Source organism: Dreissena polymorpha, chromosome 6 (genome assembly GCF_020536995.1).
Source record: "Dreissena polymorpha isolate Duluth1 chromosome 6, UMN_Dpol_1.0, whole genome shotgun sequence".
Classification (NCBI taxonomy): Eukaryota; Metazoa; Mollusca; class Bivalvia; order Myida; family Dreissenidae; genus Dreissena; species Dreissena polymorpha.
Genome location: NC_068360.1, coordinates 39,017,353 through 39,033,738, shown reverse-complemented (window position 1 = coordinate 39,033,738; position 16,386 = coordinate 39,017,353). Strand labels below are relative to the sequence as shown.

The window sequence follows — 16,386 nt, the reverse complement described above, 5'->3', positions numbered from 1 at the left end:
GACTGACTGTAACAATTTAACTTGTTCCATTTTATATAACAAAACATACACATACCCAAACAAGGTTTGTAATTTGACATTCTACAAGCTTATTCTGGCTTCTTGCTCAATTGAATGCCCAATATTTGAAGCTTTTAAATTAGACGAAATATAGTTGATGGTTTTGATTTTTATTTCATCGTTAATCCGAAAGTTACCATTGTGGTACTCAGGTTCGTATTTAAACATGTAGTAGTTGACTGGTAATTTAATTAAAATGTAATGTGGTGAGGTTATTTTTTATTGACATTTAATTGATTTATGAATATTTTTGTGCTGTGAGATTTGGAGATCCTAGAAACAAGTTTTAGCCCCTAATGTGGTTTTGTATTGACCTCTCCATGGCAGTGATCCTAGATTGGTTCATTGCATTTACCGTTCCATGTTAGTTACATGTTAAGTAAAGTGTTATATAGATATGCTACACAATCTCCATCGCCCCCGCCGATCTTATTGCGAATGGGAGATTTTTTTCAACACGAGCAAGCTATCATAAAACTTTCATTTGATTCGAAGTCGTGAAGTTAATGTCTAGTAAAAAAAAAGTGTCAATTGGTCACATAAGCGGATAAAGCTATATAACTGAACATGTTTATGTATCATTCCGCGCTATGTATATCCTTATGATAGTGGTATATTCATATAATCACTTAAAGAAATAAATACCTTTATTTATGTTAATACCCCCTTCGAAGAAGAGGGGGTATATTGTTTTGCACATAACGGTCATCTGTCGGTCCGTCCACCAAATGGTTTCCGGATGATAACTCATGCAGGCTTTGGCCTAGGAACATGAAACTTCATAGCTACATTGATCATGAATGGCAAATGACCCCTGTTGATTTTCAGGTCATATGGTCAAAGGTCAAGGTCACAGTGACTCGAAACAGTAAAACGGTTTCCAGATGATGACTCAAAACGCTTAGGCCTATGATTATGAAACTTCATAGGTTCATTGATCATGACTGACAGATGACCCAAGAACGCTGAGGCCCTTGACCATGAAACTTCATAGGTAAATTGATCATTACTGGCAAATGACCCCTATTGATTTTCCGGTCACAAGGACAAAAGTCAAGGTCGCAGTTACCTGAAGCAGTAAAATGGTTTCTAACTTATTCACACAATGGCGCTTCACTACAACTGACAGCCCATTTGTCGGCATGCGTGTTTTACAATCAGACATTGTTCAGAGCCTTTATAAATATCAATTAAATAGGAAATATTTGGGATGGACAGTTGGTTACAACATTCATATCCGCTTCATGACGCCTATAAATTCTTGTTAAAATGTATCGCATCCTTAAACCGGTTTCTGTACCTGAGGGGTTATTGTAGTATGAGAGTATATAACACAACACAACGTATATATCTTTAAATAGCGCTCAGCTGAATGCAGTAAGTCGTAAAACCAAGAATGCGAATAAATAATTAATGTATATTTAGCACTAAGCGTGTACGCAAAGGTATATTACAATTGTTGTTGCGTTTTATTTTGAATTATAAATAATTGTACAAATGCATCTCAAATTTGTCAGTAGATTTTATTCAATCTAAAAATTGATTTAACATTTGTCTTTAATTTCAATGGTTTCCCAATTTAATATTTAGTTGTATATACGTGTTTGTATACTTTAAATAATTAGTGTATGAGTCATGTTTAAGTAAATTTCTAGTATTTAGATTATTCATTTATCTATTGTGATAACATGTTTTGATATCTGATCGGTTATTTAAACCACATATATTAATACTGATTCAATTTATGTCAAATGTATCTGATAAGTTTTACGTAATGGCGTTCTAAACAAGCTAGTCATGTCACCTAAGTAGCGTTTGAAATATCTGGACTACGAGAAATCGTGTGACCATTTATCTTTGTCATTATGTGGTGTATGAATATCATTTAAGGATAAATGTTTAGTTAACGTTTAAACAAATCATCCACTTTCTTTATTGTAAGAATAGTTTGTTGCAATGTCTAATATACAAACTGCAGAACGACAAATAACGAATCGCATATTTGCACACCTATCTGTATGACTACGATATTTTACATATTTGTATTCCTGAAAAGGAAATTATATTGTCAAATTACAGGCAAAATCTCATGCACATACCAAGATTTACACGTTTTTTACATGTTCATACAGTCATGAAATACGACATGTTAAAACAGTAATGGCCTTCTGGTACAACCTGGTATTTTTAGCCGGTAATAACGCCCAACATTCAGTCTGATTTCGGTTACTTATCAATTAATATATGATACCTGCTTCAAAAACCATTTTAAAGACTGATGTGTTTCTATTTAAAGTGATTGACGTTGAAAAATGTGTATGATCCTCTTTGTTTATTCGTTTGGCGGGACGCATCTGGATCGAACTAGCTGCAATATGAGTGTAGCAATGTTAAGTATTGAATTAGCGCAAAATGTTGCACTTTCGTAAATATGTCGCAAGGTTGAAGCAAAAGATCGCAACCAACTAAAAATATCGCCAAACCACTTGACGCTGTATGTAGCATATTTAACTCTAAACAATGCAGCTAATTGAAAAAACAGTATATATGTCGCAACATAAACGGCAAATGTCGAACATAGATTTCGCAATACATTATTGTGCATCAATACCTGTGGTGCGGAGGATTTTTCTTTATAACTACTTGTCCTAATCTCAAAATCAGTTTATTAGAAATAATTGCTGATGGACGGAACCGCGAGAATAAATCATGAAAAAACCTTCCTCACTTAAATTTTAGTGTCATAGCAATTAAATAAATAGCATTGCGTCCGTACTTCTTGCTGTCTGAGAATTGATAAAAGATTACATTACTTTGATTATCGCCCAGTTCGAATATATCTTTATATATTTATATTTAAATAATAAAAATACCTCATATACTTGACTTCAACAGCAGAGACTACTTAAGGCTCTAAATACCAGTTCACGTTCCGGACGTATATTTCTCTTTGGATTCCTGTCTTGATAAGGTATTTTACTAAATACAGATATATGTGAGTGTTTTTTAACGATGTGTGTGGCTTGTTATTGTGTTGCGATGTAAGTGATAGATGAGGACACACCAGCTGGGTTCATATGTGTTTAAATCGTCTCGGACCTTTCGCAAAAGGTGTCGGAAAGTTGTGTAAGCCCTGAAATTGCATTTTACAAATCTTCTAACATGATATAAATAAACAAGATAAGTATTGATGCAAAGCATCAAAGGGCCTCGGGAATTTCAGTGTAAAAGGCACTCAATGAAGTAACATGGAACGATTTTTTTTCTACTGTAAATATTAATATATTGGCCGATTATTTTAAACAAAATAGAAAAAGATACTGGTATAACCATTATCTATGATTTTGTGTTATAACCCGCAAATAACCATTATCTATGATGTTGTGTTATAGCCCCCAAATAACCATTATCTATTATTTTGTGTTGTAACCCCAAAATATTTCATAGTTCATTTTATTTACATCGGTTTCCTTTTTTTACTGGCATCCGTGTGCAGTTTTCATTAATGGAACAGAACTATGTAGGTTTTAAAACAATCTGCTTTATCTTGTAAGCGTAATTTCATATTTTTCTCAATTTCAAGGGGAGATGATTCTGAACTTATTCTTACGTTGCTCATTTACGATAGGGGTTGAGTACTCATTGATATAAAAACACTGTAAAAGTTTTAATGTGTTTACGAACCTCCCTCCCCCCAACCCTCTCACACATATATTTCATGGGCATTATAAAAACAAAAAATGGTTACAATAAAACAGCATATTTATTTAAACTAAAATGTCTACATCGAAACGAAAGTTAACATAGAACACAAATAAAATAATTTGATTCAACTGGGGCTCGAACCTTGGGCCTCTCACATGTGAAGCGAGCGTCCAACCACTACACTATGGAACCGCTTGAAAATCACCTTTTAACTAAGATATTAATAAGTGACTGTAGTGTAACGGTTATCAATAAAGCAATCATTCTATCCATAGATGGTGACGTCACTACGTTATTGTCAGTAAGACCGGTGTGTACATAATGATAAAGCAATAAACTGTGTTATCGCTGTCGTCTTGTAAAATTGAAGAAACTACGCGTTAACCAAAACTCGAACAGCAAAAGTCTGCGCTATTGTTAGAAAAACTACAAAATAAATATATTTTTATTATGTTTTGTTTTTATACAAAACCAGAAAGTTTCACCGGTTCGCGTATTTGCCCAGTCCCTGTGATCTTTTATTATTGCCCAGTCCCTGTGATCAGTTATTAATTAAAAGAATTAGCTTTGCATTATTGGCAATAAATGTTTTAGTAAATGTTATAGGCACAAAGGCAGTACTTATTTACACAAATTATTAACATACATACATTATTAACACAAACAATTCACCACTATGCAAGATATTCTGACAACAAAAATATATACATTGATCCGTAAATTAGCTTGTTACTACAATTTATAGCTTAGGCGCACGCAGACAGTAAATACCGTGATAAGTGTTATGATTGATCATTGTGTAAGAATATGCAACATAATTCTGCTATCTCGAACATTCCAAAGTCAGAGGAAATAACGGAATTTCTCTAATTATTACAATACCGAAAAACGCACTGTTTATTGCAATCTGGACAAATATTTCAATAAAACAGATTTCAATCACAACATATATTTATAGAAATACAGATACTTCATATATATGACCTGTTTTGAGATTTTTGGTAAAACGGGGTACATTGACGAAATTGAGTAATTCACATTTTCATAAGCTTCCATGTATGTTCAACATGGAACAATTAAGGTTTTTGCAATATTTCTTAATTTAAGGTGAAAAAGACTGATTTTGAAATTTCTATTAAAACATATGCATCGAATAAATGAATACATTTTTAATAAATCTACAAGTACAGGAATAAATCAATAACATAAATGGTTTTATAATACAATATAAGTAATACTAATCAAAAATAACAAAATATTATAAACGTTATATTGGTTAACATGGAAACAACATAAATATTCAATTGATTTTGAAATTATGTGCATAGAAAGACATTTTTCAATGTTTTTGTTAAAGAAGAACATATTCACATGTTCAATGCAGATACAAGGTCAAAGTGTCTATCTAAATAGATATAGACCCTTGTGATAATTTTCTCTAAATTAGTTTGCAGTACATTTGGATCAGATAAGATAAATAACAATAATCTCATTTTAGCAAAGTAATGGATATGCAACATATGTCTAAAAAACTGGGGACCGTTACAATAAACATCGCAGTACACATTTACGATACGATACATTTTTCGAAGATATATAATTGCTTAAGTCCATATCGTATAATTATAAATGTTCAATACTTAATTAATTACATTGGCATCTCAAGCGCCGTATGTATTTGACGAGCATGGCGAGCTTGTTCGTCTACTTATTAAGATTACACAATTCTCTTGTATGTTAAAATTGTCGTACGATCGTTTATAAAACGCCCCCCTGGACCATTATATTCAAAACTTTGCATCTACTTTTCCAAATATAATCCTTGATTGTTTAAAAGAAAGCTCAAGGATTTAGTTATCCTGTCACAATGGAAACACATGTCTATACACAAAACAATGTATTTAAAATAGGTGAAACTAAAATGAATTATTTTAAAGATGTGAACATAAAATATAGTGGTTATTAGGGTGGTGCGGTAGTCGAGTGGTAACACTCTTGTCTACCATTCCAGAGGTCCCCGGTTCAATTCCTGGCCGGGGCACTGGAAATTTCAGAAATACTTGAAAGTGTTTCCCACCCAACTAGAGATGTTCTGGTATGAAAGCCAGGTAATTCTCGCGTGTATCGGTGCTATACACTGAGCACGTAAAAGAACCAGGGGCTCTATTCGCAAAGAGCTAGGGTATCGCACCCGGATTCCTTGTATATTAATACTGTCTCTTCGGCTTGCTGTCTCTTCAGAAAAATAAAAGGACTCCATTGGTAATAAGTGCTTGCACTTTCATGGGTTATCCTTGACTGCAATGTCAAAAAAATACATACACACATTAAACCTTACAAACAATAATACACAATAATACACAAACTAATAAAAAATTGCATTTGCAATCTCTCAGCAATTCAGATAATCATATAATAGCAATGTAATTTATAACAAGGGCACCGCATAACGGGTGCCACGCTCGGCTGCGAAAGCTTGTCAGAATTGTTTTATTTATTTTTTAGAGGTCACAGTGACCTTGACCTTTGACCTAGTGACCCAAAATGGGTGTGGCGTGTAGAACTCATCCAGGTGCATTTACATATGAAGTTTCAAAGTTGTAGGTGGGAGCACTTTGATTTTAGAGGCAATGTTAAGGTTTTAGCACGACGCCGGCGGACGGCGGATGGCGGACGACGAGCAGGCTAAGACAATAGCTCGGGTTTTCTTCGAAAATAGCCTCGCTGATAATATAAATTTATGAAGAATTCAAAACATATCCCAAAATTAAGTACATACATAGAAAAACATACTTTTCTCATTGTTTTTAATTTCCAATAATGGTTCAGTTACAGTTACACATTGCTATCTTAAACCCTATCAAACATCAATTTAATCAGGAATCGTCAATGGTAAACAGTAAGTTACATAACAATTATTAAAGCTGTGTGGTTATCACGGTAACCATTTTAAAATGCAAAACGTTATTTTATGCAGTTATGTAAAGTAATTTTTGCAGAATATAAATTATTAAAGTAAAAATGCATAATAAAATTAGTAAAATTAAAATATATTTGAAATTCAAACATATTCCATAAATATGATTGAGGTTGTGTGGCATTAAACTCTAAAATCTATCATGGTTAAGTATATCATGATTTAGCACATTACCATAGACTGCACAAGATTTTACTATGTTATGGCAACTGACTGTAATATGGGCTGTTATAAGTCACTTATTGTTTGCATTTTTTATCTTTTTTAATAAATATAAACACATAAAATGTATTCATATATATCAACACAAAGTCAAGGTGATAAACATTAAGCAGCTGCATGCATGCAGATGCATACATTTTATACAAGATATGCTAATATATACATGTTGTTGACCTTTTGTTTTCCTTTAAAATTAACAAATTATGTATGTGCATTTGATTTGCTTTGGTTGTTTGTGATAGGTGCTAAAAACATAAGTATAGTTATAAAAGATGAATTGCATTAGGTGGGTATAAACTACAGGACTGAATTATGAAAGTTTAATGTGGGTACAATTATGCTCAAATATATGAAGTGTATTGTTGTTTAGGGTTTTTTCTTGTTCTATTTGAATCTTAAATTCAAATAATTGATAAAACAGTTCATAGTAGGTGTTTGTGTGCTGTATTTCATGCTGAATATGAAATATTTCAGTAACATAATAACGTAATTCACAGCGGTAGAGACAGTTTAATATTGAATTGTTGTTTCTCTAGAAAGTTTGTAAATTGGTTCCATATAGTTAAAATATGATTACACTCCCAGAAAAAAGTGTTAAATTTTTCCAATATGTTCACTACATTTATCCCAAAGATTTGTATTAGATAGGTTGCATTTAAACAGATTAGATAGGTTGCATTTAAACAGATAATTGGTGTAGCTATGATTCTCCGAATGTATTTATATTGAACATTTCTCAACGTGCTATCAGTAGTTGCTTTATATGGCATGATAAATATTCATTTCAAATTTAAGTCATTATATCCAAGAAGGTTTTGCCATTTGATTTGAGTGTTGAAGGTTTCTGATGGGTTTTTAATGTGAAGTGTGTAAAATATGTTGTTCTTTTTGTTATATTTTGCAATTATGTTTTATACAAATGGTGTTTGAGTAAAATGTTTGTTATTTGTCTTGATTATGGTTTTAATATGTATGAAAAACATAAATAGGTACATTTATTTAAATGCCCACACACATTCGTATTCAATAAGTAATCTGTCACACATTGTTTGTTCCTCCTGTCGTAGACCATGATGTTTATTTTTAAAGGTATTATTTTCGACTTTTTTTCGTTTATAGAGGGATTCGAAAAATAAACGTTTTTCTTCTAGTATTTGAATTCTGTTTGTTATTTCTTCGCCATTTACTACTAATTTTTATACAGTTTGTGTTCGCTTCTGTAATGTTTAATGTTTGCGAAGTATTGTGTGTTTGATGCAATTTCATGTTCAGTGGTGGTGGCATCTTTTGTGTAAGTTTCATGAAATTATTTTTCTCAAGTGTATCAATGATTTGATGGTTTCAGTTTGAAGATTTTGTATTTATTTTTGTTTAAATGATGGGTATCTTATTGTTGTGTTTGAAGTTTCGTATAGGTCTTTTAATTATTCCCCATAAGGGGTTTTGGTTTGCATCCGTATTATTGTGAACTGTAATATTTCCTGTTTTATGCGTGTTTGATATTGTGTATCTAATAAGATGCTATTATTAAATTTGAAGTATCCTGGGTCTCTTTTAGGTTGTATTTTATGAAGTTTAAGTTCAACTAGGGAGTAGTCAGTCATAAATCCTGGGTTTTTTTTGCTAAAAGTATATAACGCCGTCTCTGGTCAACTATGACGTTACGATGTCTGCTTTTTTTCTTTCGAACGCAAGCAAACACATGTACGTTTAATGTCGTCAGGTGCTCATTGACGTATAGATGGTTTGCTCGTTTCCTGAGTTGCTTTGCGTGCCGTAGAATGTGGCTACTTTTCATGCGTGATACCATTTTCAATACAATGAGTCTTAGTTTTGACTTAAAGTATGCTCCTATTATATGGGTAACATCGATGTCTTCATTTCTAAGGTTAATTTCTGGTATGATTTTGTTTACGGTTTAGATGACCTGTTCAGGTGTGTTGTCCATGTTTTCATTTTCACTGTCTTATAATATTTCTTCTCTCTCGATGTTGCTCCTTCTCATTAAATTGAAACTCATTTTATGTTTCTTGCAGTTTAAGCTGCTTTCTAAGGATTTTATTCTTTTTTCTTCTAGTTCTGTTTTAATTGTATGAATTTGTTTCGTCATTCTAATGTTTTCTTCTTCCTTTCCGAACAGATCACTTTGGGCTTTTTCAAGTCGTATAATTACTGAGCCAAGCATTTATTTCTTCAATTTCATATAAATATTATTGAAAAAAGATCTTTCAATTTTGTTATGTCTTAAGTGAGTACATAATACAATTTTATGCTAATATTTTAACGCTCTGTCACAATGGCTATATCATTGTTTTCAATTTCTTCTATTGTTTGCTCTTTATTTCCATTTGCCTTCTGTTTTTCTGTTTAATCATTTGTACTTCAGTTATTCTGCTGTCAGCTTCACTTACGCTACCGACGCTACTGACTGAGTCTCTAATCCGTTTTTCGCCTGCCTGTAAGCGCTCTGTGTCCTCAGATACCATTATTGTTGGCATTGTTACATATGCAAGTAGGACAGACGTGAAGTGTTTATTTGGCACAGCGTTCTAATTGTTCCTCATATATCACAGGCATTGAGCAGGGAGGCTAATATTCACTATTGGTTTGGTATGCTGAAAGTTATCAAATTTCTTCTCAAGAAGGTGATATATTTCCTTACATCTTCTGCAGTTACCCTGTCTGGCTTTTAATCTTCCAGCTGGCCTATCTGATGTTATTTTGTTGAAAAAAGTTGGCATAAAGTTAAGCAATTGAGGTCATTATACTGTCAGGCAATACATAATAAAAGAATTTTAAGGGCTACAGCATACGCACTTAACATTCAAATATACAATAAATAAAGTGAAGACCTGAAACAAGACAATAATATAGCAATTATTTGTACACACATACAGATTGTGTATCAATGTACCTTTCAACTTGCAAAACGTCTACTATATACTCAGCAAAAACTGTCCAATATAGCATTTTTAAAATTAATATATTTTCTCTCCTCCTATGAAAAAATTACATCCGTAAAACAACCTATAATAAATAAAAATAGTTAAAATATATTAAATAAAATTATCATTAAACATTGCTTCATAATAGCATTGTATATCCATCTTGGAATTTCACACTCATTATTCTTTAAAATTCTAGGCGATATTAATGCTTCTACAGCATTGAATCTGCTATCAAACGGTCTGTTTACTATACTAAACATATACGAATCCTTATATTTCGCTGGTGGTTATATTTTACATTCTGATTTTTCTTTTGTATTGTACTATTAACAACTTGTTCTTGAAATTTCTTGAGTTATTTCATGTTCTGTGTCTCAATGTCTCAAATCTTGGGCTCCGTGGATTCATTATCAATGTTCTATTATGACATATAGTTCTTCTTCGTGTTTGTCGGCATGTTTATATTTTATTTCACCAACAGCCATAATCTTCACCAGGTCATTTTTTCTTAATTCTACCTTAGCTCCCCTTAACTTACGGTCATAGTGAGCTTCTTATGTTCCTGTTTATTAGAAAAATACTTTTTATACAATCTATCTTGTCGTATTGATTCTATGTATTAGACCTTGAATATATTCTTGGATCGTCTTAGTACGTGTGTGTTTGTGTGATCATTAAATTAAGTGTCAATGAGAAATGTTCATTTCAAATGATGAATATTTCTTTGATTCATGAGGCCTGCAGGTGAATGAATAAACTAACGGATGGATTTATTTCTGCAATGTACATTTCTTTTCGTGTTCCAAAGTTCAAATCATGTCTAGAAGAGTTCTATTAATTATTAATATTCCGGCATTTTCTTGTGGATGGTAATATAGGTATATGTGTGTTCTTTATGTTTGTGATATTAAATAATTATTTGATGTAGTCTGATTCACAAGTTAATTCTTGATCAGAATAGAGTCTTGTTTTGATACTGTCATGAACAATAAAATTGTTGAATTATGCTTCTCATGTGGTTGTTGCTGTCTGGTTTTTGGTCGGAATAGCTAGTAACTTGATAAAGTGGCCAGTAATCACTAATATGCTGTTGTATCCTTTCATGTGAGATATAATCAAAACAGCTTTAGTAGAAAGGTTGTGTGTTCATTTACAGTGTGTTCATTTACATGCGGTGTTCTTGTAATAGTTTATGTTGTCGTTTTTTAACACCAGTCACACTTAGACAATATTGCTCTGATGACATTCCTGTCCAAAAAAATATTTTCTGATCTATTTCAACGTTCGTTCCTTCCCCGGATGTCCTACTTCTCCTTGAAGACATTCCGCAATATCAGCTTTGTAAATTCAGGGATCAATTTTATTGTCTAATATGTATGCCTCGATCTTGAATATCTCCAAACAAAATACCTCTCGTGATCATCAAGTAAGCAAAGTTCTTCTTCATATGAAGGTCGTGTTTACTGTATACTTGTTTCGATAGCATCTTTTCAATTACTGCTCTTCTCCATTGTTCGACTGACGGATCAGATCTCTGTTCTTTCTGAATGTTGCACATGTCTATCTGTGCCAATGGCTGTCTGAAGAAATCGGCTTTTTCTACTACATTTAACGATAGACAATGCAGCGTCTCAGAATAAACGTCAACACTCTGAAGGGAATTACATATAGCTTTTTTTGTGTTGTTTGTGGTGTTGTTGTTGTGGTGATGGTGGTAAAATAAGTGATATCATTGCTTGTAATTTAAGTTGCAGAAAAGCTTGTGTTATTTATGTTCAAATGCACTAACCCTGTTTGTTTCTTTTAAATGTGTTTGGTTTTGATTTGCGTGCTATGTTTATGTGTTGCTTTGTCATAATGTTTGGTTTAGCAATTGGTTCGTTGCCATAACAAGGCATAGGTAAAATGTCCAAATTTCTTTCGGGAAAAACTATAAGTAGAAATCAATTAAAAGCATTATTCGTAACGTGTTATGAGAAAAATAATTATTTGCAGATGTAAACAGAATGGGCTAAGGCTAACTTAGCATGTTGTTTTTAAAGTAAGGTTTGTGATAGAGGTTTTTCTTGTAAATTATTTGGTGATTAAGTAATATCGAACCACCAATCAAAAAATGTTGATGTGTATTCTTTTTGCAGACGATACATCCAGCAAATCGAAAATTGCTCATGAATGTAAACTGCAACTTAGCCAAAGATGTTCCGCGTGAACAAACAAGGACAATTATGACTATACGCATTTCAAAGACTTATCAAACAGTTGTTATTGCAAATATACTTTTCATGAATTTCTCATCAGTGTTTCTTATAGGTTTATATACAAAGTGAAATGGAGGAAAAGTTCAGGACAAAAGTGGAACAGAACTGGCTAAAATGTTGGATTGCAAAGGATACGATTAGTGAAGTGCTAGCAGAATTAGCCGACATCAGATTTAAAGCGTTTTATACCCATATAAGAAATGATATCTATTCAAATCACGGTATTCTTCAAGCAGAGACATGTAGTACATGCAGTGACCCTTCAACACAATGTAATCTGTGTTCAAAAATAGTTACTCGCATTTGGAACTACCATCGTTTTAAAAAAGCCCGATTGAGAGGCCCGTCATGGAAAAATACGGATATAACCAAATGGTGTACTGAATCGTGGGAGCTAGCGAAGTGCTACATGCCTCCCACGGGTTACAAAGAAAAGGCAAGTGCCGGAGAGACAGACTTCAATGGAATTATTGGTGCCATATACAATTGTTCATGGATGCAGAATTATTTTACAGATGATCTCAGTCAGGAAACTAACATCTGCACAAAGGTATTTGAACAATAATCAGTCAATAATTGACTTATTAAATATAATGTGTGTACAAAAAACAAGAACATGTGTGTGAAAAGTTTATTATTACATTACTTATCTTTCAGGCACGAGATGTAGTTAACGAACTACGGCATACAAACGGCATGAACATAGATGATCGGGTTATGTTCAGCTTCTTCGATTGTCTGCTAAATCTCCTTAATGATACAGCGTACCTGAATAGCTTCCAGCCGGCAGTGGATGCACGCACTTGCCTTATTCGGGTAATATTTCTATTTGCGTGAACATTTTTGATTCACCAATTATGTATTATTATAATGCTTTGGTACGGATATCATTAATACTAATGTGGCATTTAGGGATTCTTATCCTAGTACTGTTATAGGTCTGATCATTATTATAGAAACATCCTAAGAAGTATTTTGGTTCGAGCAAAACAGCAAATGCATTTTCAGCGTCGAATAAGTTTCGTTTCAGCTGCAGCTAGACAAAATGCCATTGACTGAAATGGAGGTAAATGACACGTTGCAAAAACGCTATAAAGACGGTGAGATTACTAATTATACTGTTTACCAATGTCATATTTTCACTGTTTTTTATGTTTTTTAACGCAAATAGTGTTTTTAAAGAACTGTGTCTTGACTAATTATTTCCCATGCAAATATTACACAGTCAGACGCAAAACCAAATAACAATAGGTACGTTTCTCTGCTAAAAGGTATCTACGTAAATTTAAGTCCAATTAACAAAAACAAAATGACCGTTGTTCGAATAAAAAGTATTTGTCAATATTAAAGTTATATAATAAGGCTATAACTGTACCACTCAGTTAAATATTAAATGCCATTTGTGAATAAGATCTGCTTTGAATACTTACATTTTCAGCAATAGTTTAAACCAATTTAACATCTTCTACCATAATTAATTACGTATACAAGGATCATCATTCAACCCTATCAAGAAGTGAGCCTCCGGTTGCTCCAGCAGTATTGTATTACTATTATACACACATTCATGGCCCTTTATTTATGGCAAGTAGGTCTAACCAACTGTCAAAACAGTTCGGCACAATACGAAACAACATAAACACAAATTAGAATAAAGCTGGGGTCAACGCATTGGAACGGTCAATGCTAAGCACTGGGGATTTAAACCGGTTTTAGAGCGCTCAACCTCACACTTGGCCCAGCAATATCCATGATACATATATGTGTCAATAAAGTTAACCTCATAGCATCGCAACTCAAATTAAACAATTATAAAAGGCAATTACAAACGCATTCAATTTAGTTACCATTTAATTACCCAATGGTTGGAAGGAAACCAGATCAACATAGTTACAACTTTTTGAGGAACGGTGAAATGAAATTATGAACAAGTTTCAACTACATCCCTTCTTTGTACAAAAGATTCAGAATTGATGTAGTTAATAGTTCAGATCATCATCGTGCTATTACAGGAATAAGCAGCAATATTGGGTGTAAAAGATCCATATTACATAGCTTAGTTGTTTATGTGACTGTAATATACTATGACAATAAATATAAATAAAAATGAACGTAATACCAAATAAGAATAACCGTATAAACTGGGGCGATAATTTATCAAAACGAAAATTATATTAATAATGATAAAAAGCTGTGTGATGTATACACGCGTATATTATTCAAAGTAAATAAAACGAAGCTTAAAAATAAATCGACCGAGAAACGCCCGTCAGGGAGAAAATATTTCAAAACTTGAACGATATAAATCCGATGACCTATGCATGTAGCTGACACAGTACAAGTAGATCAAATGACGTAATGCAGAAGCGATGACACGATGACACGATGACGTCACCAGTAACGAAATCAGCTATTATTAAAGGGGCAGTACTGAAAAATCGAATTACCAATAAAACCAGCTGTGTTTATTGACCATTCTAGAAGAAAACATACAAAAAGGCCATTCCATTAATAATTCCAAATTTTACGAGAAGAAACATGTAGCAAATCGAAAACAAATAAGCATTTGTGTTTAAGTACGTTACCATCTCTTTTTTACTTTTTAATCATGTGTAAAGAGTTATCATTTGAGAATTATTTTCTATTCTTGCATAAGTATATTTAATTTTGTACATAAAATGAGTGTATAACAACATACTTTAATGTTCTTAAATGAATGATTATGTATCACTCTGTTTGACATGTTTTCATGTAAATGCTGAATTTTGAGCCAGTGGCCTATATTACCAAATAAACATGTCTTTGTCTATGTCTATGCATATGTCTATCATATCCTTTTGATAAAACTGAGATAATTAAATTAAAACGTTTATTAGAAACATTTGCTTTTGTTCGTCTTAATCTTGAAATAATTGCCATAAGCTAGCTTGTTTGTATAATTGCGTCTTTTGTTGTGAACAAATTGCCAAAACATGTATCCCCAATGAGAATTTTTATCTTACAGAGGGGTTAGTGCTGGTGTCGAGGACTGAGTGGTACGCCCAATCCTCCAAAGAAGCTGCACAATATATGACGATGCCAGTGAGCCACGTGTTCATACACCATACGACGATGAATGAGTGCTTCTCGCAAGAGAAAGGGGTCATAGAGATGCGCAAAATACAACATATTCATCAGGATCTAAATGGTAAGTGTTCCTGCTATATCATATGATCTCATTTGCTCATATGCTATTACTAAACTGCCTGCTAAGGGTGCTCATAACAATATAGTGATGTCCCTGTGTATGAACGTACGTATGTACTTAATACGTATGTTTGTCAGTATGTTCGGATTGTTGTCAAGACAATAATCTAAATTGATAGTGTTTCACGTATTAGGGCTTAAAACATAAACGTTATAAGAGTCAGGCGTCATGTGAATGGCAAAGTGCCACGCTGATGATTTTGCTTGGGTGATTTTATATCATGTTGCGTCATTGATTTACTTGTTTATATACAACATTTAAAAAAGATCAATGTCCAGTTGAACTGTTTCATATACGCAACAACTTTTCTTACAACTTAATTCTTTTTCAGGATGGGCCGATATCGGTTACAACTTTGTGATCGGACAGGACGGTAAGGTATACATGGGTCGAGGGTGGGATCGCGTCGGGGCACACACATTGGGCTGGAATAATAAATCCATTTCATTTGCATTCACGGGAAACTTTACGGAAACATTGCCCACTGACGATGCCTTGAATGCTCTTGAGGCTGCACTTGTCCTTGGTGTAAAACTCGGTAAACTCACGCCCGACTTTAAGCTGCACGGTCACAGGGACGCAAGGCCGGAGACGAAGAGTCCAGGGCAGAAGCTGTACAATCAGATTTGTAAACATAAACACTATGAGCCTATTGGACCGAACATTGAAACTTTCTCTCCGCAATCTCGTGTATGACATTTTAATATATGTCAACTTTTTGTATCGTTGTCTTGCACTTTTTTGTTCATTGACATTATTTGTTTTTGTTATTTTAGTAATGTTTGCCTGATATATAAACACATTGTTTAGACTGTATTGTAGATTGATCGTTATCCCTCTCTTCCACAATATCTGTATATTATGTGAATGTAAATTTTATTTCATGACATTAGCTTTATGTGTTTGTTAATTATACCATAGAAATGTGAAACTGTAATTTCTATAAATATATTAAACTCAGTTCATGTT

General features: G+C 33.1%; 1 protein-coding gene across 3 annotated transcripts in view; it reads left to right on the top strand.

Annotated features, from left to right (window-relative positions):
• LOC127833352 (peptidoglycan-recognition protein SC2-like) overlaps window positions 1-16,386 on the top strand; it is a 37,706-nt gene extending 21,320 nt beyond the window's left edge. For 2 of the 3 annotated variants that reach the window (XM_052358545.1, XM_052358546.1), the window contains exons 2-6: window positions 12,051-12,720; window positions 12,828-12,986; window positions 13,201-13,270; window positions 15,175-15,357; window positions 15,749-16,386. In XM_052358545.1, the coding sequence (XP_052214505.1) occupies window positions 12,241-12,720; window positions 12,828-12,986; window positions 13,201-13,270; window positions 15,175-15,357; window positions 15,749-16,113 (1,257 nt within the window). In that variant the 5' untranslated portion in view covers window positions 12,051-12,240 and the 3' untranslated portion in view covers window positions 16,114-16,386. The remainder of the gene's footprint in view (window positions 1-12,050; window positions 12,721-12,827; window positions 12,987-13,200; window positions 13,271-15,174; window positions 15,358-15,748) is intronic. The other variant, XM_052358547.1, reaches the window with a different exon arrangement.